The 25932-nt window shown below is 31.0% G+C and overlaps 3 protein-coding genes across 23 annotated transcripts in view; 1 reads left to right on the top strand and 2 right to left on the bottom strand.

Moving 5' to 3' along the window:
• The window catches only part of LOC121130253 (protein NDRG3), a 137932-nt gene extending 122693 nt beyond the window's left edge, over positions 1–15239 (bottom strand). For 4 of the 19 annotated variants that reach the window (XM_071893773.1, XM_071893769.1, XM_040725780.2 and 1 more), the window contains exon 1: positions 10141–10274. Coding sequence is in view for 2 of the 19 variants with exons in the window: in XM_071893766.1 (XP_071749867.1) it covers positions 3147–3368 (222 nt within the window). In the remaining 17 variants the exon portion in view is untranslated. The other 15 variants (XM_071893761.1, XM_071893762.1, XM_071893765.1 and 12 more) reach the window with 11 other exon arrangements.
• A 1389-nt stretch (positions 15240–16628) lies between these two features.
• Positions 16629–18356, bottom strand: LOC121130256 (transmembrane and ubiquitin-like domain-containing protein 1). 3 transcript variants are annotated; one of them, XM_071893774.1, is made up of 2 exons: positions 17358–18356; positions 16629–16816 (listed from the first exon to the last, which is right to left on the bottom strand). In XM_071893774.1, exon 1 carries the CDS (start codon positions 18147–18149, stop codon positions 17412–17414), a length of 738 nt encoding a protein of 245 aa, XP_071749875.1. In that variant the 5' UTR covers positions 18150–18356; the 3' UTR covers positions 16629–16816; positions 17358–17411. The 3 variants fall into 3 exon arrangements, with proteins under 3 accessions (XP_071749875.1, XP_071749876.1, XP_071749877.1); XM_071893775.1 differs by having other exon boundaries at positions 16629–16788; XM_071893776.1 differs by having other exon boundaries at positions 16629–16774.
• A 3257-nt stretch (positions 18357–21613) lies between these two features.
• LOC121130508 (uncharacterized) lies at positions 21614–25910 on the top strand. The gene is made up of 8 exons (XM_040726244.2): positions 21614–22229; positions 22452–22511; positions 22649–22750; positions 22847–23450; positions 23508–23863; positions 23928–24022; positions 24782–25032; positions 25364–25910. The coding sequence occupies exons 4-8, from the start codon at positions 23119–23121 to the stop codon at positions 25779–25781; spliced, it is 1452 nt and encodes a 483-aa protein (XP_040582178.1). The 5' UTR covers positions 21614–22229; positions 22452–22511; positions 22649–22750; positions 22847–23118; the 3' UTR covers positions 25782–25910.
• The last annotated feature ends 22 nt before the right edge of the window (positions 25911–25932 follow it).

Below are 25932 nucleotides of genomic sequence, written 5' to 3'. Positions count from 1 at the left end.
TCAAAAAAATGACTAAGCTAGCTACTTTTCCTAATCTATATTTGACTTAAATAAATGGTACGATTAGTACTAAATGAATAATCCATTCTATTAATGACAAATAATTATATTTTATACATTTTAGTAAAAAGAGAAGAGATTCATATCAGAGATATGTTCACGCTTAAGGAGGAAAACAAACCGTTGGAAAAGTAGTTTTATACTTTTATTTAGTGTATCAAAGCAGTAGATCCTTCTAATAATAGTTAAACACGCAAATATTATTTTTTCTCATTCTAAGAACCACATTAAAAGGTGAGTGCATGCCTTTGTACCCTAATTATTGAGTATTTTAACTTTGAAATATTTTTCACAAAATCAAATGTCAAGGGTTTGTGCTCACATATCTGGGCTTGAGCGTCCTGGACCATGCAAATTGTTTCGTTGGACAGGTTAATACAGGTTATATGCTATATGCCGGCCAGACACAGGGTCCCAATACATGGAAAGTTAGTTCGTTTTGACATCTGACACAGTTGTATTATAGTACAATCATTGGATTCTGCTGTATTTTAACAAATGTACACCCAACAGCCACTTCTTCCTGCTTACAACTCAACATTGCAAATCAATTATAATTCAACGAATAATAAAATCAGTTAATTAAGCATTGAAAATTGTCCTAACAATTTTTTTTTGGTATAAAACTCCCTCTGAAGTACTATTTCTGTACATCAAACCGTAGGAAAGGTATTTTTAATTTTTTAATGTTTATTTAATTGGTCAAATGGGAGTTGCTAAGTATTTAGTAAACATTATGCTATTACATTTACTGCATCTAACCTAGGACTCTAGTGTGAAATCCATGTACAGAAAGTATATTTCACGAACTTAAAAAACAAGAAATAATGTAAAGCCCTCCGTATAATGAATTACTTAACATCTTGATAGAAAAATGGATGTAACCTTCATTATAATCAAGTATTATGAAACTATTAGTAGTATTTGGGATGGCTCAATGAAATCAACATCAAAAATAACTCTGTCTTTAGTGATTGTCAAAAACTCTTGAATGATCTGAAGCACAACAGCAACCGTGCAATTTTTTTCTTTGATGAAAAGGCCTTGGCCGTCGACCCCGTCTACAACAAGCAACATGATCGGATGGTATGCTTTACGAAGGCTGACAAAAACGTCAGGACAGTCACCAAGAGCAAACATCCTGCCTTTGGGATGATGTTGGGAGTTGTGGCGGTAACTGGAGAAAAAATGCCTCCAATTTGGTTTCCTGTTCGATACGGGTTACCTACAGCCTACTTCTTGATGGTGTTGAAGGAAATCGTGGTCCTATAGATCACCAAGACCATGAAGATGTCCAGCAAGGCCACATTTGAAGATCAGCACGAGTGGGCTCTGGCCCATACTGCTAATATTGTACAAGAGAAGATAGGTAGCAACGTGACCTTCTGGTCCAAAAACCAGAGCCCAGAACCGAATCCACTGGATTACTCTATTTGGTTGCAAATTGAGAACAAGGTCTGTAAAGTCCACAACACAAATATAGATGCCCTAAAGACCTCTGTTGACTAGTAGAGGAGGATCATAAAAATGACTACGTTACCAATGTGTGCAAGGGGTTACAGAGACAGTTAGAGGCTGTCTTTGTGGATGATGGTAACCAGATCATAATTAATGTACAAAGTTACAGTAAAAAAGTATTATAAAATAAATTTTTGTATGTACAACATCATTCTGATCAATTATGAGTATTTTAATGATTACTTAGAGGATGGGCTCAGTACTTTTTCTACAACCGGTATGGTAATATTGATTTAGGAACCTTCAGCTGCTATTTTATTTATTATTTTTTTTTTTTTGGGGGGGGGGGAGAAAATCAGTTTCTGCTTAAAAGAGAAGAGCCGTCCAAATTAAAAATAGCATTGGAACAGGGAAAATATGTATTATATTTAAATACCTATACATTTATATGACTTTGCTAAAACAATTAACAACAAAGATAGCCAAGAAGGTTTATTTCAGAGGGAGTTCAAGTCCACACCACGACGACCTATTATTAAATAATGAACACAAAAAAGAAAGGAGCACACGCAATAACCGTTTTTCCTTTTTTAATTGCTCAACTTAGTTTATTCATTACAAAAATGGCATTCGTGCTAATAGATATACACTCCCCACTTCTCTCTTATTTTTAAATATTCCCAAGAAGACCCTCACAATTGTGTAACCAAAGAGTGGAAGGGATCCGTAAATCATCTAATGAAAGATTGAATTCATTAGAAATCCTTTACGAGTGCTGCAAAGGCAATTTGTGATTTTAAAAAGAGATAAAACAATGTACTTAGTAGAAAATGCAATGCTTCTCTAATTTAAAAGTGATAGCCCATAATCAGTATTATAATAAAAGTCGCTCAAATGAGACTTGTGGTCCATCAACATAAAATCAAGCAAGAAATAATATTTCCTAAAACTGAGTGTGAACAACTACATTTGTATTCTTCGACGAGTTGTCGTCAATTTATATCAGAAAACTATTCTTAATAACCCTTAAAATGAGCTGAAAATGGCAGTTAAAGTTGGCAACATTAATCGTAACAATAAAAAAAAGAGAAATTGATTGATTTTATTTGAATGGGGAGTTATCGGGAATAATATATCCAAGTTTCTTCAATCCTATAAACTACTCCTAAAATTCTTGGATATCTTAATTCATTCTACAAATTGGTCTATAATGGACTCAAATAGTTTTATTAATTATTAGGATGTGTGTTTATATGAAGTAACAAAATTAATTGGGATTTTCTCAACTTCATAATTTTAGTTTAAGATCGTTTTATATCGACGACCCAGAATTGGAAAAAAATCCCGTATGAGTGCATCACGATTCACGGCTGAGATTTTTTCGCTCAGACTAGAGGATATATGTCTAATAAAATAAACTTCCATTCCCTTTTATTTCTCATACGTTGTTGAAACAACACAATCACTCATTTTCTAGCGTTTGCCTAATTTCATTTTTTTTTTAAATTCTTTGAACGCATAATACTCCAGAAATTATTATGCTAGGTTGCTATAATTGATGCCATCTGATCCGCCACATTATAAATAACAGGTTCTAATCTACATATGTACACCACTTAAAAACTTACCTGGGGTTTGGGAGGAGTATTGCCAACGATGACATCAGCTGTCTTAGGTATAATGAAAACCGGGGAATCAACAGAATCTTTACACTGTTGATTACCATTTTCAAATCCATAGTCATCTGTAGGACTCTCCATGATTAAATGATTTTCCTCGTCATCTCGAAGATTTCTATTTAATCTTCGATTAAGACTTGGACTCATAAACTCGATTATATTTTTACTCATTATAATGAGAAATCAATTTATTCAGATAGATGAGCCGGTTATTAATATTAGGGGTTAACTTTGATATGTTGAGTGGGATTTTTGTAAGGGTGCTTGACTTTAAAATAAAAATTAAATAGGAGTTCTAGGTAAGAGATTCGTTGTGTATTAAATATTAAAAAAAAAACACAGACAGATTTACTTTAGGAGCCTTCCATGTCCTTGATCTCAAAGAAGTTCAAACTTTAAGAACAGAAGGGTACTTATTGTTTACTTTGTTTGGAAAATTTGAATAGCAAATCCTTTCTAAAGAAGTTAAAAAATTGTAGATAGGTTTGATTAGCGAAACAAGTTCTTTGTTTATATATATATATATATATGACACGCTGAGAGTTACACAGTTCTAAGATATCAAACACACACTCAATGTCGAGTCATCCACAGACAAACTCTGCTCTATTAATATATGAGAGTGGTCTGAAAAGTAAAGATAGCAGTACTTGTAAATAAAAGTTAGTCCAATCTATCAAAGTTTGAGCCATTTTGAACGCACAGTTGTTATGTAGTAGTCGTTTGAGTGAGTTGATCTGAGTATCGAGATTTTATTAAACATTTGTTGTCCAAAATGGCGGAAACAGCTAGTCATATCCATCTAGCATCTCTTAACAGTTAATCACCAACGTTTTAGCCATTTGGACAACAAATATTTAATGATTGCTACATACTCAAGTTTGTCCATTTTCACAAAAACACTCGTATCAACACACTCAAACAACATTTACATAATAACTGATCGTTCAAAATGGCTGAAACTTTGTAACAGTCAAAAGATGCTAGATAGATGACACAGGCTTATATTTACGAGTGTTGCCCTCTTCACGTTGAGGTCGGATACCTTTTAGACCAGCCACGTAGAAAATCCCAAAGATTTTTGTTACAACTCATCCTTATTAAAATTTTCCGATATACGATTGTTAAGCACAAGAATCAAGGTTAAATAGAGGTTTTAGTCTATGACTTTTTAGTTAAATATACTAAATATTCTGTGGTACATATTGATGATCAAATCCCCACTGTTGGATAATACGAACAAGTAATATTAATAAATCAAAATGAAATCATAGCATCATTAGCTTATATTTACGTTGAGGTCGGAAACTTTTCAAATCAGCCTCGTAGGTTGAGAATAAGTTTGAGATTATAAGAGAGCTTTATCTTTAGATGAAAAAAAAAGAAGAAGACTATTATACTATAAACGAGTAAAAATCCTCATCCTTAAAGTAACTCTTCGTCTTTCAGGAGTACACGCAAATGTTCAACCTGGATTCGTATAAATCCTGAATAGCTTCATTGTTGTATTAAGTACAAAATGAAGCTTACTCCTCAGAAATTAAATAATAATGATAACAGCTTAGGAAAAAAAAATTGTGCCTTGAGGATGCCAAATCAAAAAACGGGAGTTTAAATATATAGAAAGCTATAGAGCTTCAAGATTATTTGTTCAGATACTATTCAATTGAAAAGAAACGAATAATGAAAATAGTAAATGATTAAGGCATGTACATGATTCAGACAGCTATTTTTCTTCTTTTCTATACCTTTAAATACATTCATACATATACGAAAAAATTAAAGGATATTTTTCTTACAAGTATATATACAGGGTGAAAACTAAAAATTAACGCACTTACTTTACAATTCAAAACTCTGAGGTTATAAATGACTAATTTTAAAAATTCTGGTACTAATTGATATCCATAAGATATTGACTCACAGCGAACATGTAATATTGATTAATTGAGCTAAGAATGACATCAGAGTGATACTCACGACTCAAGGTAACAGCTATAACTCGTACGGGTGAATCTCCAACTGAGATGTCAAAGATAATTGGTGTCGAAGAAGACTGTTTATAATGTAACAAAGGAGGTTGAAGAGGGCGGGAACTTTAAAAGGAGGGATTGCCGTGACAGAAAATCTACTATCAATACAGATAAGATTATTTATTTTAGCCCAGCAAAAATGTCTTATTTGTTAATTTAGATAAAATGGATATCAGAATGGGACACAAAATCCCAAGTCACATCTTTAACTCCTGCAGGTCAATCTCTAACTGAGATTTCAAAGCTAATTTGAGTGCCCAAGAAGACTGTTTATATTGTAAAAAATAAGTTGACAGAGGAAAGGAACATTGACTGTGACAGGAAATCTACTATCAATGCAGATAACCTCAACAACATCACTAATATTAAGCCAATTTATGCAAAATCATGATGAATATTTTGGAGTCTCTCACACTGCTGTTAACAACAGAGTTGCAAAGGTTTTGTGATCAGTCCTTGCTAATGTTAAAAAGGTCTATTTTCACAAACAGCATGAAAAAAACTCAACAATTTCAAAGGACTTTTTCATGATCTTAAATATGTATCAGTCAGATGACATCTTCCCGTATATTGAGATGAGAGTATGTATAGAGTAAATAAAGGTAGCTGTTGATCAGGCCGTTATAAAAATGAACCCGGACTATATTTCTAAGTACTGCGTCTCTTTCTGAGAGGGAATTACTAGCTTAATAACAGCCAATGGGAACAAAATTGAATAGAGAAATAGCTGAGAGATTTGGAGATAATTTTGTTTAGAATATTATTTTTGTAACAGATATTTAAGAAATATAATGAACATTATATAATCAAACACAAACTTTGATATTTTTTTAGTTTCCCCTCAGTACACCATAAATATATTTATTCTATTGAGTTGAAAGCAGACCTAATAATCATATACCTACATATAAAAACTAGAGATTGGTTTCAGTCTCAAAATCCTAGACGGGTATGATAATTTTTGTTGTACTGATATATGTAAAATGGCTCCTTAAAAAGTTTGCTCTGGATTGGTGTATGCCAATTTGATGGATAAATTATCGAGCAAGTTGAGTACACAGTCAATTGTATTGTATCACGCAACCTTTTATCCAAAAAGAAGCCGAAAAAAGCACCAAATCAGTTATTAACAGTTAGCTAATTCTTCTACACTATTACAAAAAAATCTTGCAAATTCTTCTGAGCTTACAAGAAGCTATTTATAATTCAACCTATCCACATTTAGAACACTCATAAGGAGAGAAGAAGCAAAAACATCGACAGCTGACATATAATAGGCTATTTATTTTTGTTGTATTGAGTTAACGTCGTTTGTTGTTATGTTTGTTTTCAAAATTGATTACATCAGTAACATGACGTCATATACAACTTATGGTATTTCATATATTGTACACCCTGCACAAAGCGAGACCGAAAAAAATTGGTCCGCGGTCTGGAAGTAAAAATCGGTCTAGAAAAAATAATCTAACACCAAAGCGGGGGACAAAAATCGGTGCTGGACCAAGTCTGAACACTAATAATCAACCTTTCATACGAATAGAAACAGAAAAAAGGTCCAAAATCAGTGCTTCTCAAGAATGGAATTGGACAGCTGCTTCTCAAGAGCTAATTCGAAATCAACCAATCAACTTTAAGAGCACAGACTAGGGGAAAGAGCAGAAACTTGGCGGCAGCTGACAACAAATACTGTGAATATTTTTGTGTAAGCGAAGTAACATCATGGATTAGACCGAATTTTAAATGAGACCGGCTTGATCGTACTTCTTGTAATGATCAAATTAGTTGGGTCCAACAAAAATCATTAAGGACTCTCAGACGGGTCTACTAATATATATGTACATACAACTATCAAGATTGGTAGAGGAATAAATAGCTCACACATATATTTTTTGTAGTTATTCCATATACTTGAATGATAAATTAGGTAGAAATGATTGTAACTGACTGTAATTAGGAGGCAACATGCAATCCATATATAAAAAGGGTTTTTGTACCTATTTCCCCTCATAACCCTTGTGTCTATATCTGTATGTCTACATACATCAAAGTTAAATGCCAATGAGAATTAATATAGAGGGCCAATCGTCGAAGAAGGATGATTAATGTTTGATAAAAGAATGAGCTAGGACTGGAAAAGTACTAATGAAGAAGAAGCTGATATATTTTCATTCCGAACTCAATTTTCAATCGATTCTTAAGTCTCCACAACTAGTGTTGGATCTCGGTCTGAAATCCTATACTGGTTTGAAACCGAGAAGTTCGATCTGGACCGGTTTCAAAAACATCCGTCTTATTTACGGTTAGGATCCATAAATAGTTTTACTATCTGCAGAAAAACCGTCTACATAAATATTGGCCGTTGAAGTTGGTACTTGGAAATTAGGAGGGGTCCTTTATGCTTCATGAAGCAGGGAGGAGCGTCCGCAGGAATATATATTTGAGGTTGGTTTTTGGAATTTAAAAAAAAAAAAAATAATATTTTGGAGACCAAAAATTAAAAAATCCACAGCAATTCACAAAAATTTTCAAAAATCCATAGCTATTCTTTGACAATTAAATTTATTGGGAAATTAAATTAAAAATTTAATTTTATTTCAAATATAAAATTTTTTGAAAAAATTTTCAAAAATTAAATTTTTTGGATTTTTTTCCCCCCACAAAAATTCCAAAACCAAGCCCCCCTAAATATAATCCTGCGGACGCCTTTGCATGTGTACCAAATTAATATATTTGAGAATCGAATATTTGGAATTAGAGAATAACGATTTCTCTTTTATCTGACCTTGTACGTATACAATTTTAATGGCAATCGTTGAAAAATAAGTATTAAAAATGTGTTAGATAAAAGGAGAGCTAGGATTGGAAATGTATTGGAGCATACTACATAAGTAAATGGAGTTATAAATTATGTTAAATGTATGCCAATTATTAGAATATTTCGTGATTTGAAAGGCTTCATCGATGAATTAATGGATGAATACTACTTTATATACAATGGAGAAAATATGTATTTGATTCCTTGCCGTGAGACCCTTATATTTCTTGTTGGACCGAATTAATTCGTTCCAACAAAGAGATCGGTCTAGACCGGTCTCACAGAAAAATTCGCTCTCCCAAAAATCGTTCTTGACAGATCTAATATAGAAATGGATTAGACAAGACATCATATGTATTTTCAACTATAGTGACGTCATACGTAGGTTACACAGAGATAGCTCGCTCGGTTGAATCCTGTCGTCTCTCTTGGAATACAGAATTCCAAATTGAAGCATCTCCTCATATGGATGATCAAGTTAGAAATATCTTCCCTCGATTCTCTCTATCTTCCTTTCATCCTAACTCTTGAAGAACATAGAAGTCACCTTAATTATAAAACAAACAAATATGCGAGGAAACGGATTATTAATTTTTATAAGACTTATCCCGTATCACATAACTGATTTGCTAGCATAATTGAAATGAATAAATTCATATTATATGGATATAGTATTTGTTCTAATTTCATCGCTCTACTTTGCCCAATAGTCCACCAAAAATGTACCTAAAGACTCAACGACAAACGATACGAGCAATGAGTCCATAGGGCAATGAGGCTCGCCTAGTTCCACATTGACCAATGCTCCACCCGAAATTGATCTAATATAAACAATAAAAAAAAAAAAGAGTTTTGAAGAAAAAAAATGCTGATTTTAAGCTCAATAACAACATCCTCACTATCAAGCATGGGGATGGAAACATTAAACTTTAGGGGTATTTCTCTCCTAAGGGGGGAAAGGACAACTTCACCGCATCAAAAAAAGGATGGAAAAGGCGGTGCACCTGGGAAATCTTGGGCAATATCCTCCTTCCCTCAGAGCAGGGCACTAAAAATGAGTCGTTTAATTGGTAGTACTATAACAGTCCTTCTTCATAACTGAAAACTGTAATCTCCTCCAGTTTAGTCTCGGTCCAGTCCAGTTTAGTTCTATCCCCTCTCCACAAACTTGAATCAAATATATATGTATGATATTTAATGATGGGGTCGGTCGTAGACCGATAAAAAAATGTATTGGATCGAACTAATTAATGCACTTTAAAAAAGTTTGGTCCCAAAGATTAATTAGGTCTGGATCAGTCTAACAAAGAAATCTCATTAAAAATTGGGTCTAACATGATTATATAGATCTATTGTTGATGACGCCATGTGTCTTCAAAATTGTGAATATGGACCTACAATAACGTCGCATGAAATTAAATGTGTAGTATTATAAATCATATAAGAACAGCTCATAAATCAGCTGGAGAGGGAAGAAAATCGGTCACTAGATTGAGAACGAAAAAATCGTACACAATGTGAAAAATATTAAATTTTACTGTTGGACAGAGTTTCAATATGAATTGCAATATTCTTTGAGATCAATTACAACGAGTCATCTCATGTAATTTAAAATATAAAAAGCATGATATAAAAGGAACCCTTATTTTTACTTCCGAATTGAAATCTCAAATCCATTTTTTTAAACGTATGTTGACAATCTCAGCCATTTTGTATTATTACTTTGCTTTTGACAGATACAAAGGTTAGACGTCTTTTGCCATTTAGCACTATTGAAAAAAATGGGAATATAAGTTAATTTAAGGGAAATTTCATTAACGACTTTTGAAAGATTGTTATTTCTTTTAAAATAGTAAAATAATACATTTTGAAGAATCAACAATCCAATAATGCAAAGGTTATGAACATTTGTAGCAAAATAATTAAAAATAAATATAAGAATTTAATTCGGAATTAGAAAATAACTATTCAAAAAAGATGATTCGCATATTTTTTTTCCAATTATTAATTTCTTGTAAGTGTTTTTTATTTTTTTAATTCACAACGATTCTTTTATACGGAACATACATATTAATTAATATGAAATGCGTCTCACAGAATAAACACTCTTTAATAATGCATTTTGAAGAATTAAAAGCACTTCTCACGAAATGATAAAGGAAGTCTGTTCTGTAGGAAAACGAAAAAAGTAAGTGAACCTCTCGACACAATTACACCTAATTTTGAACTGACTTCATCATGCAATAATGTATATTTTTTGTTTTTCTTTATCAGGAGAGAAGAGGGGTGCTTGGAGGAGGGGGAACGAAGAAAGAAAGAAAAGGACACAAATACTTTGTATAGTACATATTTCCACAAAAAAGCTGAGAGAAGAGAGAGAAGAGAAGACGTCAGACGAGGACAAGCACCTTTTGATTTTGTTATCAAATCCTTTTTCGAATTTTGCGGAGGAGACTCCATATTGAGGGTTAGAATCAGTCATCGGCAAGTTAACTTATCTTTTTAACAAGTTAAGTTAAAGTTTATTATTATTTAAATTCTAGTCAATTGAGAAATTTATCAAGGCTACATAATAAAGACTATTCTGTCGGTCTGTCTGGCTGGGATTACCTACGATCAAGAACAAAATACAGATTCAAACTCCCCACATCGTCAGTTTTGAAACGAAAAAGCAATGGAAGGGAAGTTTACTTCATATAACAACGACCGGAGGAGGCTAATGTGGAATATAACACGTTCAACGACGGTTCTGCGGATTTTAACTTGAATTTTAAACATAATTAAGTCAGCTTAAAAAAATTGACTAGTTGAGTAAAAAGTTAATTTTGATAAATATAAAATTGAATAGTTCATTTATAGTTAAAATAGTGCTGTTTACATCATCAACTAGTTAAGTTAAAAGTTAATTAACTTATATAAGCTAAATTAAATTACATTAACTTGCCCAACTCTGGTTATAGTTATATAAAATATGACTTGTCGGTAGTGTTGTATCAGTCCTTATTTAGGACTCAGTCTGGCATATCCGTCCCATAACTTAGGAGTTCGGTGTTTGATGAATTTTCTTTTTCTAAACTGTAATCATTACTATTTAACAAACAAACAATTATTATAAATAGTGTTGTTTAGGTCCTTATTTAGGACTAAAAACTGAAGTCTCTTCCAGCTCAGTCCTGAATGTCAGTCATAAACCCTTCAAAATGTGCTCTTTGATGACGTCACTCAACTATATTTCTTCTTTTTGATCAGGATTGGTCTTAAGACTGAAGAGAATTATTAAAGAAAGACACAACACTATTATTTGATGTATAAGAAACCGGATTGAACAATTGCGTATGCTCATAAAAGCTCAAAAATCCCTGATGATTTGAAAGAGAATTATAATTCCTCCTTGGTACAATTGAGGATTGACATCGGAGTAATATTGGCCTTTGTCCTTGTTCATTTCTCTCTCCTTTCGTCACAGATCCTTGTCACTCCACTAAAGAAACGGCAGGACCGTCAATCTGCTCTTCTTCAAAACATTTAAAAAATAGCTCTTATTACAGTTATTGAAGAACAGTTTCACAGTTGAGAAGAATTGGTTAACTATCCATTAATTTTGGGGGGTTCTTTCTTTCTGTTTCTTCTTTGTAAGAATAGTACAATAAAGGTCGCCATGACCATTTAAAAATAAAATAAAAAAATTGTCAACCCTTTCTCTACCCTCGACTGTCAAAAGGGAAAGCAAAATTTAAAATATGATTGCTATATTTTTCTTACTGGCAAATGTTAATTATTAAAGTAAAATTGGACTTTTAGTCCATATTACTTTGATTTAATTCAAATATTACTGTTTATCATAGGGATCAAATGCAGATCAATGCAGGTTTTTTTTTATTCATCGAGAAATTGTATAAAGGTTTATTGGAAATTTGTAAATTCGCATATGTAGTAATAATATAAACTTCGAGCCCCCAAAAAAGGAGTCTCCTTCAATAATTATAGCGTCAATGGAAACATAGAATAATAAAAGTGTGAGGTTGGGTGACTATGTAATCCCCCCCCCCCTCTCTAACTTGGAAACACATGTCTGTGAATTTATAAAATGAGCAATATATACAAAAAAAAACAAAAAAAACACTACAAGTATCCTTAAAAAAGTCTAATTACGTATTAATTGCAAAATGATACTCAGAGGCGAGTCTTTTGAACATCAAATACCCATTTGAATATGAGGAACAAGAGAGTTCTAATCTTGTTTTTCAAAGCAAAAAATTATTCAGGTCCAATCGAGAAAAAGTTTCCTGTTTTTATCACTACAAAGGGACAAAACACACGTACCCTTTAGATATGCAATAACCATTCAGCGTCTTGTGACAAGAGAAATAATTGTTATCTAATGATATTATGGTGCCTCAATTTAAAAACAATCTTGAATAAAAATTGAGAACAGGAGAAAATCCACATAGTTTATTTTAATAGTTCAAACATACTCTATATAAAACCCAATATTTCCTGGATAAATTTGAATCCAATATGGGAATTGTAGTCAAATAGGTGGAGTGAGTTAAGATACCCAGTAATTTTAGCTACAATTTAGAGCCTTTCTTTGATCTAAAAGACTTATATTGCCCCGATATGGTCCCTTTCAAATAAAATCTATCAATTGTTTATTCTTTTATTGTAGCGATCAATTGGTTGTACTTAAAGTACAATTTGTGGCACGCCCAAAGGGTTTATAAAAATAATTTGTTGATAGAAATTGATGATAATTCGTCGAAGAATACGGATATACTCCATATTCAATTTGAAGAAAACTACTACAAGCAGCTTGATATATTTTTTTAAACAAAAAAAATTCAGCCAGTTTACAAACATTTTAGGATAAAGACCACACCGAACAGATGCTCAAGGCAATAGTGTTATATTCATATTCATTTCAAAATTTGGATATACTTTTTTTCGTTAGTTCTATTTAAATTTCTTTTTTTTTTAACGGTGATTCTTAAAAATAGGAATGCATAAAATAAAGAATTATAAATTATCAAAATAAAAAGAGATTTTGATAATTATATGAATACAAAAAAAACTACTGTAAATTTATAAAAGAATCCATTCCTACTAATTGAACAAGAAATAGTTATATTCTAATGTTAAAACATGCTCAATATATTAAATTGACTACAAAAAATGTATTTCAAAATAAGCAAATTGGTAGCATACCAAAGCTACAAAAAAATATTCAAACTTGTTAAAGACTCAAAAATGGAAAATAATAACTTATTTATATGTACTTCCATTTAGCAGATCCTATTTTTTTCCATTGTGAGTATGAACTAAAAAATAATTTGGTAGTGATTTGTAGGCTAATAAGTATGTTTATTTGTGGAATTATATTGACATAGGATTGAGTAGGTACAAATAAAGACTGTCTAATTTTTCAGCACTACTAATGAATGCAATACTTAAATTTTTAAAACAAAGAGGATTAACGCTCAATGCCCCTCTAACTTTATGGCAATCATACGATCATAGTGAATGCTCAAAAAAGTTAATACACTAAAATATAGATCCTTGAACTGGGGCGCCGAAGTAGATCAGATCTCAATGATGAACTAGTAAAAAATGTAAGAAATAAGGACTTTTAATCATGGAGCTTTATCCTCTAAACAGAATCTTAGGTCCAACTCATATGTTTGACACCCCTGTTCTAGATAGAGGATTTCACGATCAAAAGAAATAACTAACTGTTGTGGATTACTTAAGAATATAAAGGCGATATGCATATTATTTTAACTAAAGAATGGATTCAGATTAATGATTTTCTACACATAAATGGGATAACAACCCTGCATTTGATTGGTTTTAAGGGCCCCATATTCTAAGAAAATAATTTCGTTTCGCAGAATATTATCTAAATTAACTAAAGAAATATAAAAATAATGTATATTACAAAACAAATTGGAGACTAGGAACTCCATGATTTGCTTTGTGTAAAGGTATTTGTCCAAATAAAACCTTTGTGAAGGGTACCATGACTTTCAAATTTAATTTCATCACAATGTAATTGAAAAGCTACAAAGAAAATGACAGAAGAGAAGCATTAGCAAAGAGAAGAGGGGGGGAAAAAGCTCTTAAAGTAGAAATGAATAATAATTATACGTGCGTTTTCAAGTGACGTCAGCATTGTTCATGTCGGCCATTTTGGGGGCCAAAAGAACCGAGTTGTATAAGAATAAAAACTTGTTTTCATTCATATTAATGAAAATAGCAAACTATTGGATGAGACAGGGGGAAAAAAACTTTACTTTCTTATCAAAAATTTAATCATAATTTGTCTAGTTTTACTTTATATAAAATATATTAGAAATGTAGTATTAGATCGTTATACAATCTTAATAACATATTGTGGACAATTAATTAACAATTAGTAATGGAAGGTCTTTAATTATTCTATGTTTCTCGTCCTTAATGGATTTTTAAAAAATGTACAAATTTATACATTTAAATAAACTTTGATTTAATTCAAATGCTAGTGTTTATCATTGGCATGAAGTTATTAAGTCTTATTTTTTATATTCTTATATTTATATACCATTTGAAGGTATTTGATTAAGATGTATTGGGAATTAGTCCGTTTATTATATTACAAATATCAAGTTTGAGCCCTCAAGATGGCGTCTCCTTCAATTATGATACAATTACTGACGACGTGAGTGAAAACACTATATTTAATAGCTAAAGAAGTGACAACATTATTAACATGATGAGTAATTAATTACCTGAGCTCCACAAAACAAAGCAAGGATGTATAAGAAAGAAGAATTAAGAAGAAGGACAGAAGTCCCAGTACTAATGATATCTTATAAGAATTGAGCAGAGACTGTAAGGACGGATATATGAGTTATTATTGGATTGTCAAAATAAGTCATTGAATAACAAGGACTTGAACGGGAATGCTTTTAAGAAGCAAGAAGAAGGGACTCAAAGAATATTTTCTAAGACACACTTCACCAATCATATAAATAAATCTAAAAAACACTTACTGATGTCACTAACTAAGGAGGTTTTTTTGATGAACACAGGTTGAAATGGGCCTTTTGATGAAATCCTCAGCTGTGCATACTAAAAAAAGGATCGAAACTTACTGCAGCAGATAATAAAAAAAATAACATTAGTACGCGATTACTGCATGCTTGTTTTGAGAGAAGCGCAGGCGCGTAGGTGGATTAATGTTTATAAATCGTTTGTAGTATGCAGGGGAGCAATATAAAGTTGGTGAATGAGGGAGCGAGGATGAAAAACGGCTAGAATAGCCAACTCATATAACATCTTTTAGGGATCCCTGATTAATATTTGCTTCAATTAGGCATTTAAACGATTTTTATAGAGGAAAATTGAATGTATTTCATTGTATTAAAATTAAAATAACTGCTAAAATATAACATTTATGATGGTAAAAATATTTTAAATGATTCTAGTAATTATATCGTGATGAAAAAATAAAAATAAAATATTAAGGAAGGCAAAATACACTCGCTATTTATAATTTAATTTGATGTTACCTACTTTCAAAAATTACCAAAAACTAAAATCACCCAAAACTAGTGGCCAATATAAAATCAAAAAATTAAGTAATAACTGAAGATTTTTGCTTGATTAGAGGAAAATATATAGGGAATTAAACTACAGGGACAATTGTGTCCCTATGGGGACAGAAGAGTTCAAAAGTGTACATAAAAAATAAAAAGAGGGAAGTAAAACTTTTATTCGAGTCATTTATAAATCTATCGACATTAAAAAAAAAAAAAGTATGGATTTGTAAATTAGTTATACAAGTAGCTTTGTAATGAATGAACTATAGAATACAAAAATAATCCAATAGATATAAAAAGTAATTATAATGAATTGTTAATGTTATGTAGCTAAACCCAATATTTTGGTGATCACTAATAAAATATGTAAAATATTTTTTATAGTAGAAATGACTAAATCAACGGGTCTTAATTATATATAAAATAAGCTCGAAGAATAAAATTTATTGAAGGCACAAAATACTTAATGTTTGAGTAAGGTGCTGTTATACCATAAATATGAACATCACAATATTCAATATAACGAGAAGTACGAGTATCCAATTAACTATTGACAGAATGAGATATGTACGAGGTACTTCCATGAATGAAAAGAGTTTTCCCGATGCTACGTAAATTAGCATAAGGCATAATAGAACCTAAAACAAAGAGTTTTGTTTGATTATAGTAAGAATTATAGGTATTCAATTTTGAACTCACGTAAGATACAAGGGATACTGATGAAAGAACTATCATGGGGATATTAGATTCTTGAACCGTTTTTAAGAGCAAACATGACTGTGAGAGGGATCCGCAAAGAAGCATTCCGAAAAACCCATAAAATAACTTTGGTAGCAGATCTTTAATTCGAGATGACGTAGGAGAATGAAGATCTTCTTCTTCATCATCCCCTGATGAACTATGACTTATTCGATCCTGTTCATATGGTAAATGAGAAGATTGTGACTCAGTGTGTGTATGGGATAAAATCGGAACGCGTTCGTCCATATTTGAAAAGAATGAGCAATTCTGAAAAATAAAATAACAGACCTATGATTTACTAAAAATGACCTCAACCTTAAATTCCAATTCATTTGACACGTGTATTTGACAAAACCTGATACAATATATATATATATGCATATATATTATAATTAAATGCTTCTTCAGGCACTAATTTAATAAAACTATATATTCATTAGGAAGGAAGAAGCCCTATAAATTTATTAGAGCGAAGTAAAATAATGGTGAAAATTATTTTCAGTTTTGAATCAAAAAATGAAACAATCAAAGGAATAACAATGTCCATATGTATTTAATGTAATTAAGTAGTAAACACTCAAAGTAGAATATAGTATCTAATAATCAAAGGAATAGTGGGTCATTTTAATCTAAATCAATTTAAATATATTTCACAAAGTGATTACTTCTCAATTAATTTATAAATTATATAGTAGAAAATATATAGTCTAAAATTAATTCAGAAATTTTTTAGCTGCTAGAAGACCACTTTAGTTTTGAATGCCACAAGCATTTTAACATTTGATATTAATAATGAGATGTGTATTTTAGTAAGAGTATATTATGATCTTTAAAAATAGTAAAACATATTGTAAAAATACCTTCCAAGTCAAGCCATTTTTAAGTTTATAAACAAGAACTATAGAAACATTATTAGACATTTGAGTGTTAACTAAAAGTGTATAAATAATCAATTAAGCATCTAATAAGCTTATAAGCTAAATCAAATTAGGACCTTTTGAAAATAAGAACAAAATAAAATAGACATAAATAGTAGGATTTTTTTTTTCTAATAGAGTTGACCAGCCAAACAAAAGATGTAAAGTCCTGTAATTGATATAAGAGACAGAGTGCTCGTAAGATTGAAATATTGTCCATAAACTATTTGACACCACCAAATAAGAGATAATAAGGATCCTAATAGAGGATAGCATACGGTAGATAAGTCTAAATCTTCAGTGACTAGATTTTGGGCATTTGCCGGACCAGTATGGCTGTTACTACTTCCGCCATTATTGCCTGGATTACTCGTATTAGGAGGTGGTCTGGATTGAATAAGAACATGACAAACACAGTTATCAAATAACCCTAAAGTATCCAGACTCCGAGAGTCCCCATCAAGAAAACGTCCATTAAACACAAGTCTGATAATTTGATTATCTTGGATTTCTCTAAGGAAATGTCGTCTCTTGAAGCGTCCAAAACTCTCAGAAAGGTGTGAACGAACTTCTTTAACACTCTCATCAAGAAATTTAAGACGTATTCGAACTGCTTCTTCCGATTCAGGAGGATCAGGTTCTTCTACAGTGGATGTCTCCTCTGTTTCACTTTGCACTGATTCAGATGGATTTTCTGGATGGGAAGGTTGTTCCTGGCGAACAAAAGGTTCGGTTCCTAAAGTGTCATTGACAAATGTAGTGCTCCATACTGCATATATTAAAGTTGCGAATCCTAAAGTGAAGAAGCAATAGAGGACCTCATCTCCAATCCCGTCTATGCTCAGAGAAAAGATATTCTCCAGAAACATTGCTAACTAGTATTTAAATCAAAGACTAAGGTCAATTGATATATCCTCAAAATAATACTCCTTTGCACGAGTAATTCAACGTCGATTACTTAATAATAATTAATGATTGAAAATAGCCTCTTTCGTCCCTCTTCCAATTATTAAAAAATGTATTCGTAGCCTCTTATATTTTTTCTCCTTTAACACATTTGACGTTTCCATACGATCAATGTTACCATATGAAGCTTTTGACGAACCATATAAGTAATTCATAATAAGTGATCATTATTATCTAAGTAATATTGATTATGTCAAGATTAAGATAACTCCTTATTTTTCTCACATGAAGTTATTTAAATAACAATTAATATGAACATAAATTAATAAGGACTATTTTTTAGTAATTAATAGATGCAAAATTAACTCTAACAGCAATATAATCTAATTATATTTGAATTTAAATATAGTAATGAAATCCTATTAAAAAGGATCGTAAAATGTAACAAATTACATTAACAATAATAATATAACATTTCAAACGGATAAGGTAATGACTAATTACTCATGAGTCATGATCAGGGAATGGGCAGTAGGTACATTTTGATACTAGTCATATTTCTAGTTCATTCGATTTTTGATACAGAATCAAAATAATTTTAATATGAAGAAATAAATATTAAGGAAATATGATAAATCATAATTGAATATTATGAAGGACATGCTTGATATTCATTGGTTCGAGGCAAAATAGTTGGATCTTGAATAAAATGACGTGTGATACTTAGTACTTTTAAAATTAGTAGGATTGAGTTAGTAATGTGATATTATAATGTGATGTCTAATGAGTTTTGATATAATAATATCATGATTATAATTAATAAGTTAGCTTGAGAAGAGATACTATATGGTCGTGTTCGTCGTCATTAGATCATGTTTTGTCATTTTGCCGAATAAATTTTTTTCTTCCATTTCTGGAATGTACCTTATTAATTGCGTTAAAAGGGTTTATTCATATTTGGAGGATGTATGTATATTTAGTTATGTAGTAGTATTAAAGTATACGAGAGTCCTCTAGCGGACAAAAAACGTGCGTTATTTACGATCACATCTTTATACAAATATTGATCACGTGGTTTTTGTTTTACTATTTTTTTTTATAACGATTCATGATTTCTAGCTATACTCGATCAGCTGCGGCACGGGATTTAATATAAACATTGCGAGCGAATTGTTATTATTATTATTTTTTACGTTCTTTTGAGTTTTTAGTACTAAAATCTAAATACTAATTAGTTATTATTAATAGAATTTAGATTCTGAGAAGACACCGTAAGTATAGATTGGTAATTTTCTTTTTTTTTCTTAGTAAAATAAATGATATCCGATTATTTTATCAATGATTTCACTATATATTATTAATTAATTTATATATTATTTATTAGAAACAATAACCCTTAGTTTTAAAGCTATTAATTAATCATTATTACTAACTATAGTGTTTTTATAAATAGACCAGGTGAAAAAACATACTATTTGGACAAATGCTTAAACTGAGATTTAACTTTTAATATTTGATTAAGTTACATCTTTGCAAATATTGATGCAAGGAAATTCAAATTTTGCCATATCTGCATAATTTAGTGACTAATTTGAATTGTTATGCATGTTATAAGTACCCAATTTACAAAGCGCGTTTAGTATATAGTACATTTTTTGGAGGCAAATGATCTTAAAACTGTATTATTTGCTTTGTATAGTATAATAAAGTTTACATTACCAGATATATAAATAATATAACTATCGTATGAAACTAAGAGATGATACAGTTGATTAAAAATCTTGTTGTATATTAGTCTTTGTCACTAATGAAGTAAAATATTATTATTATTATATTTTCAATAAGCTAATCAAATGGATTGCACCCCAATGCAGCTAATAGTTAGCGTAAAATAGTCGCAATTTCTCTTATTTGGAAATTAGAGCATCCATGTGATATCTCCTCATGTACCCCAACAAGTTTTGGAGGTTTTGGTATTTGGGAATGTCTGAACAGTACAGCTTGACTCCGTATTATTCCCTTACCGTAGACTTTAGATAATAACGTTCAGTTCTATATACTGACAAATTATTATGCAATTTAAAGTATTGTTCATAAATTACCTGCTGATGCTATCTAAATTTGTTGCGCCGACGTAAAGTTTCCTGCTTGTGTTTACCATTATTACTAAAAGAGGAGTGGAGAATCCAATAAGAATTTAATATTTTGGCGGTATGATTAGCTAGGTGAGCAAAATTAATGAATTTGTATGATCAACTGAATTGGCCACAAGCCAGTCATACAGTGGAGACAGATATAATGTTTTTGCACTGAAGGAATGCAACACTGGATAGCAGATAGGACTGTTAAAGTCACATAGCTTGGTTTTGCAATGAATAGATTTATAGCATATTGTCGTTTCGGAAAAATAGAAACACATTTACTTAATGCAAAAAAAAAAATGAAATGTAGAAATAGAATCTTTGTCTTTAATTTACTCAAAAAAGTTATTAAACTTATTTTTGCAAGTTGGTATATTTTTGCGCTGGGTCAACGATGTCATTTTTGCCAATTCTGCAGTTCTGATCAGCAGTTTATTTAGCTGAGGTTTTCCTGGTTATTGGTTATTATAGAAATATTACTTATGGGTATTTTATTTTCTAGTAGTATTATAATTATATAATAGTTATTATTAACATGTTTCGATTGTTTAAGCATTAAGCAATGATCATTTCAATGGCATTGATTATGTATGATATACTTTTAATTTAAGCAAATTCTATAATCAACCACATAAATTATGACAAATATACATTAATACGGAAGATAGAATCCAGCTAATTCACAATTCAATCAAAATTTTGTAAAACAAATTAGGAGTTGAATAGTTTTTTTGAAACAATTTAAAAAATATATAAGACATATTCTATTTCATTGAAATGATGACTGTTTAATGCTTAAACTTTCTATAAAAATAAATGTAATCATTTTTTGAAATGAGTAAGAAATGAGCTCTTAAAGATTCAATTTACTTCATTTATTTTATGAGCATGATAATATTCTTTTGCACTCCCGTCAAGCACACAAAAAGAAGGCGTTCCAAAATTTCACGAAAAAGCTCATTTTTTATTCGCTCCCAACCTCGACTGACAAATATAAAGGAAAAATGTAAAAAAAAAATATGGCTCTCCGTATTTTTCTTATTGCTAATTATTAATTATTACTTAGATATATTAGTTATTTTTATACACATTAAATTAATTATCTTAGGAATGTCTGAGTATGAAATAGCACAAGTTCTAAACGAAGGTCCTTGGTTTATATATATTAATCAAAATCTTGTGTAATTCCCCTTTTGAATTCATAATACGTAGTGTCAACTGTTTTAAAGCATATAATAATGAGTCGATAAACTTAAGAAAATGAATGAAACAGCTGAAATGGCAATGCATTGCATCTTTGTTTATTTAGAAAGACTAGTTTTGATTCATTTCAGTGTTCTTTAATTAATTGCCAATTGGTCAAAATGGAAGAATATAAATTATTATTATTTATCAATCAAAAATTGTTGGGTCAGTGTGAGGGCGTAGTTAGGATTTTTGAAATGAGTGGGCGGAGTTAGTAATTACTTCTTTAACGACATAAAAGTTGTAAAATATGGGAGCAAGGCATCTTGGGGGTAACGTAAAATCTGAGGGAGCATGTCCTTCCTCTGGCGGCACCTTTAAAACGGTGATAGCTAGCCTTTTCATCATTGTGGAGCCCTAAGACATTTTTTAATATACCCCAAATGAAATGTATGTAATCTCTCGCAGAGCATAAGGCCTCTAAGAACCACTGCTGTAATAGTTGATGACGATTGTGACGTTATGAGACCAATTGCAACTTGCACGCAAAGTATATGTGATGCTTCAACATAAAACAAGATTGAACAGAAATCAAGAAAAGGAGAAAATCCCGAACAATTTTTTTAAAGATACAGTCCAATATTTCAGACATATTTGGACAATTATAGCCTTATTATTCTAATTACTGGAATGAGTGTGGATGCTTAATAATTATAGGTATTTTTTAGAACCTTTATTTGATTTCAGAGAGTGTTATTGCCTCCGATATAGGTTTTCAAACAAAATCTATCAATTTCTAATTATTTTATTGGGACGATGCATCTTGCGTATTTTAAGTGTAATTTGTGTTTAGGAAATTACGAATATTTGTGAGGGAATATGGATGTAATCCACTCTCAATTGTATGAAAAATAATTCAAGCTTGTTTTTGTTTTGAAGGGACAGTTATATAATATTCAAACGGTCTGTTTGCCGGATTTCCCTGGCTTTCTATATTATGTGAGTACCTTTTTTTTTTCTTCTTCTTTTTGAGCTGGTAAAAAGAGAAAGGAAAGGCGTTATTATTTTTCTTGTGCATTCAATGCCTCTCTAAGGATTCCTTCAATCCTAAATTCATTATTATCAAAATGTTTTAGGTAATGGGGTACACATTTTCTTCACATATTCTCTTATGGCAATACGTTAAAATTTGCACGGGTCATGCTGAAACATCAGGCTTCATTTGTATCATCAATCAGGTATATATATCACTTTTTCAATTATTATTTGATATTTAGTTTGCTAATAGAACATATTACATGAGAATAAATGCATTTTTATATATATTCTTTTAGACAAAAAAATCCCTTGCGGCACATCTCCTCGATGATCCGGACTTAAGGACTTTCCTCGGTAGAAAGCCCGTCAAGATTAAGATTTGAAGTCCATTTTGATATCCTTTGAAAAAGTAACTGGAGTATACTTTTTTTATGAGCATTTCCTAGGTATATCAAATATTCAAATTTGATAGCGACCTCCTAAAAATATATACTTGAAGCTTGAATATTCAATTGGGAAAAGTTTCCAATTAATTCTTAGGATTCGAAATTAAATTTATATAATTCAAATGGATTGGAAAGTTAAAGCCACTGCAATTGGAATTGCTTGCACCTTTCTTCTTTTTGACGTTCCTTGGTTTATTCGCCTTGCATTTTGCCTATGTAGCTCCAGATTTGGTAGAAAGATTAAAAAAATAGGGAAAGATGAAGGGATTATTTATGGAATATGTTCCACTCATGATCTGGATTTTATGGGGCATATGAATAATGTGAGATATCTTAGAGAATTGGACTTTGCACGCTTTGATTTTTTTCTAAGAAGTGGATTGGGACCGTATATCTTAACGAATCAAAGTAATAAGCCTAATATGTATTGTGTTATACGATCCGCTTCTATAAGGTACATAATCCGTCTTTGAATGAGTCGTTGTTGTAGCACGATTAATTTACTTTTCAGATATCGTCGTTCAATTAATCTCTTTGATTTCTTCAGTGTTCAGTCTCGCCTGGTTTGGTGGGATGAGAAGTCAATTTATTTCGAGCATCGATTTATAACATTGCGGGATCAGTTTGTCCGAGCCATTGCTTACTCTCATTGCTACATTGGGAATTGTGATGTTGAAGAAATGATGAGGATTTTAGACGCTACACCCAGGCCAACTTTGCCTCCTACTGATGTCCAACGTTGGATTGATTTTATGAGTTCCTCCTCAGGAAAGCTTAAGTTGGAACTTCTTAGCGTTCCAAATGGAATTGTCTTAAATGCTTCATCTGATAGTTTGTCATCCTCAGTTGTTCCTTGTAAAACATACTGAACTAGCCAAACAGTCTTAGCCTATTATTTAAAACTAATATTTTTCCTTTGGATCATAATTAGTCCAAATTCGATTCTCAAATTTATTTTTGTATGATGTTGCTATATATGCTCTCAACGTTCCCCCCATTGTTAGTTTGTTTTTGACAGATACAAAGGTGAGACGTCTTTTGGTCTGCTCCCCGATTTTCTACTATTGAAAAAAAAATGGAAAGAATAAATCATTATAAGGGGAAGTTCTTGAAAAAAGTGTTCCTATACTCATTTCTTTTCAATAATAGAAAATCGCAAAGCATACAAAAAAAACATTTAACCTTATTATTTGTCAAAAACAAACCAACAATGCAAAATGGCTGATTTTGCAGGCTGAAAAATGGGATAAAACGTTGATCTTTTGAATGCCCTTTTTAATTTATTCATTCATAGTAAGGAGGAATAACCTATTTGGATATTTTACTCACATAATGAGAGCTTCGAAACATACGCTCTGGACATATTTACCGACATAATTCAAAAATAAATTGGAGATTTGAATTTGGAATTAGAAAATAAAGGTTTCTTTTTTTATCAGAGTAGTACATATATTTTTATAAACATTGTTAAAATGTTTAGCTGTGTTAATAATTAATTGATGTACTTAAATTGATTTCAAGTTATTATATATATATATTTTTTGTCTTGTTTGTCTCAACTTGTTGGGTTGATTTTTTTCCCTTGCATAATATACTTATTTGATATGATAAGTATCTAATTCACAGTTCCTGAGATTGGATTGAAATCGAATTATTTTTTCTATAATCTCTTACCCATTGTGTTACTATGAAGTTTGTCAATATGTTAATATTAATCGGTTAATATTATGTTGAATAAATAAAGTATAGAATAATAATTACATGATAGATCTGCTAGGCCAATAAATTGTGTATCTCATTAATTATAATTTGAAATTTCAGACAATGTGGCTACCCATTGCAGCAGCTGTATTATTTTCGCACTTTGATATCTTTTGGTTTTTGAGATGGATCATAGCAAAACTCACTTCTTATATCAGGGCTCCTTTGAGCCTTAAAGATGAATCTGTTGTTTATTCAATTTGTTATACGACGGATATTGATTATTTTTTTCATATGAATAATTCGAGATATCTCAGAGAATTTGACTTTGGTCGGTGAGTGTACATATTATAAAGTATATTATATTATAGTTACGCTTCAAAACAAGATATCCTTTAATTAATGTATTTATTCAATTTTATTGATGATATATTATCATGTTTTATTAGAACTAATACGTACTTAAAAATAGCTTATAAAGTACTTATGTTCGATAAAAACTATTTTTCCTCATGTAATCAATTAGTCAGATTATTATTATGATAATATTCTATGATCCTCATGTTTTCATTTGAGATATTAATCAATAAAGAATCAAACTTGTTATTCGTTTACTAAAAAGTACATATGTTAATCCAATAATTAATGTTGCTATATATTTTTCAGATTTGATTTTTATTACCGAACTCGCCTACTACAATTTGCTGAAAAGCAAGCAGGTTCCTATATCGTTCAACACGCTGCAAGCATTCGCTACAGGCGTTCCGTCAACTTTCTAAGGCCATATAAAATCGTCACCAAACTTGTTTATTTTGATAGTAGATCTTGGTATTTCGAACAAATGATAGTTACAGTTCCGGACCAATTTGTACGGGCTGTAGCCTTCTGTAAGAATACTGCAGTCAATTTTAATGTTGCGGAATATATGAAGAATCACCATGGAATGGTTGCTCCTTCTAAAATACCCGAGGACTTAGCCCGATGGATGGAGTCTAATGAATTGTCTTCCAATAAACTAAGGCTCACTGGTCATGGAAACTCAGTTGCTAGCAATCTTTATTCCTCATCTGGAAAAATGGATTAAAATGTATTACATAATCTGCTTCTTTAGTTGATTCAAACAACCCCATAATCATTCGAATCAGTCTCGCACTAATCTTTGTACCTATAATAAAGGACTCTTAAAAAGGCATTATAATAAATATATAATTATTATATTTTTACATTATAATTTT

This window comes from Lepeophtheirus salmonis, chromosome Z (assembly GCF_016086655.4).
Source record: "Lepeophtheirus salmonis chromosome Z, UVic_Lsal_1.4, whole genome shotgun sequence".
Classification (NCBI taxonomy): Eukaryota; Metazoa; Arthropoda; class Copepoda; order Siphonostomatoida; family Caligidae; genus Lepeophtheirus; species Lepeophtheirus salmonis.
Note: the sequence above shows the minus strand (reverse complement) of the source record. Positions and strands in the feature narration are given on the sequence as shown.

Excerpts from the sequence above, each read along its gene's own strand:
- LOC121130508 (XM_040726244.2), top strand. The coding sequence starts at position 23,119 with ATGGATTGGAAAGTTAAAGCCACTGCAATTGGAATTGCTTGCACCTTT. Across the intron at positions 24,023-24,781 it reads TGTTTTTGACAGATACAAAG|ATTGTGTATCTCATTAATTA; the intron begins GTGAGACGTCTT and ends CTAGGCCAATAA. Across the intron at positions 25,033-25,363 it reads AGAGAATTTGACTTTGGTCG|ATTTGATTTTTATTACCGAA; the intron begins GTGAGTGTACAT and ends TATATTTTTCAG.
- LOC121130256 (XM_071893774.1), bottom strand. The coding sequence starts at position 18,149 with ATGTTTCTGGAGAATATCTTTTCTCTGAGCATAGACGGGATTGGAGAT.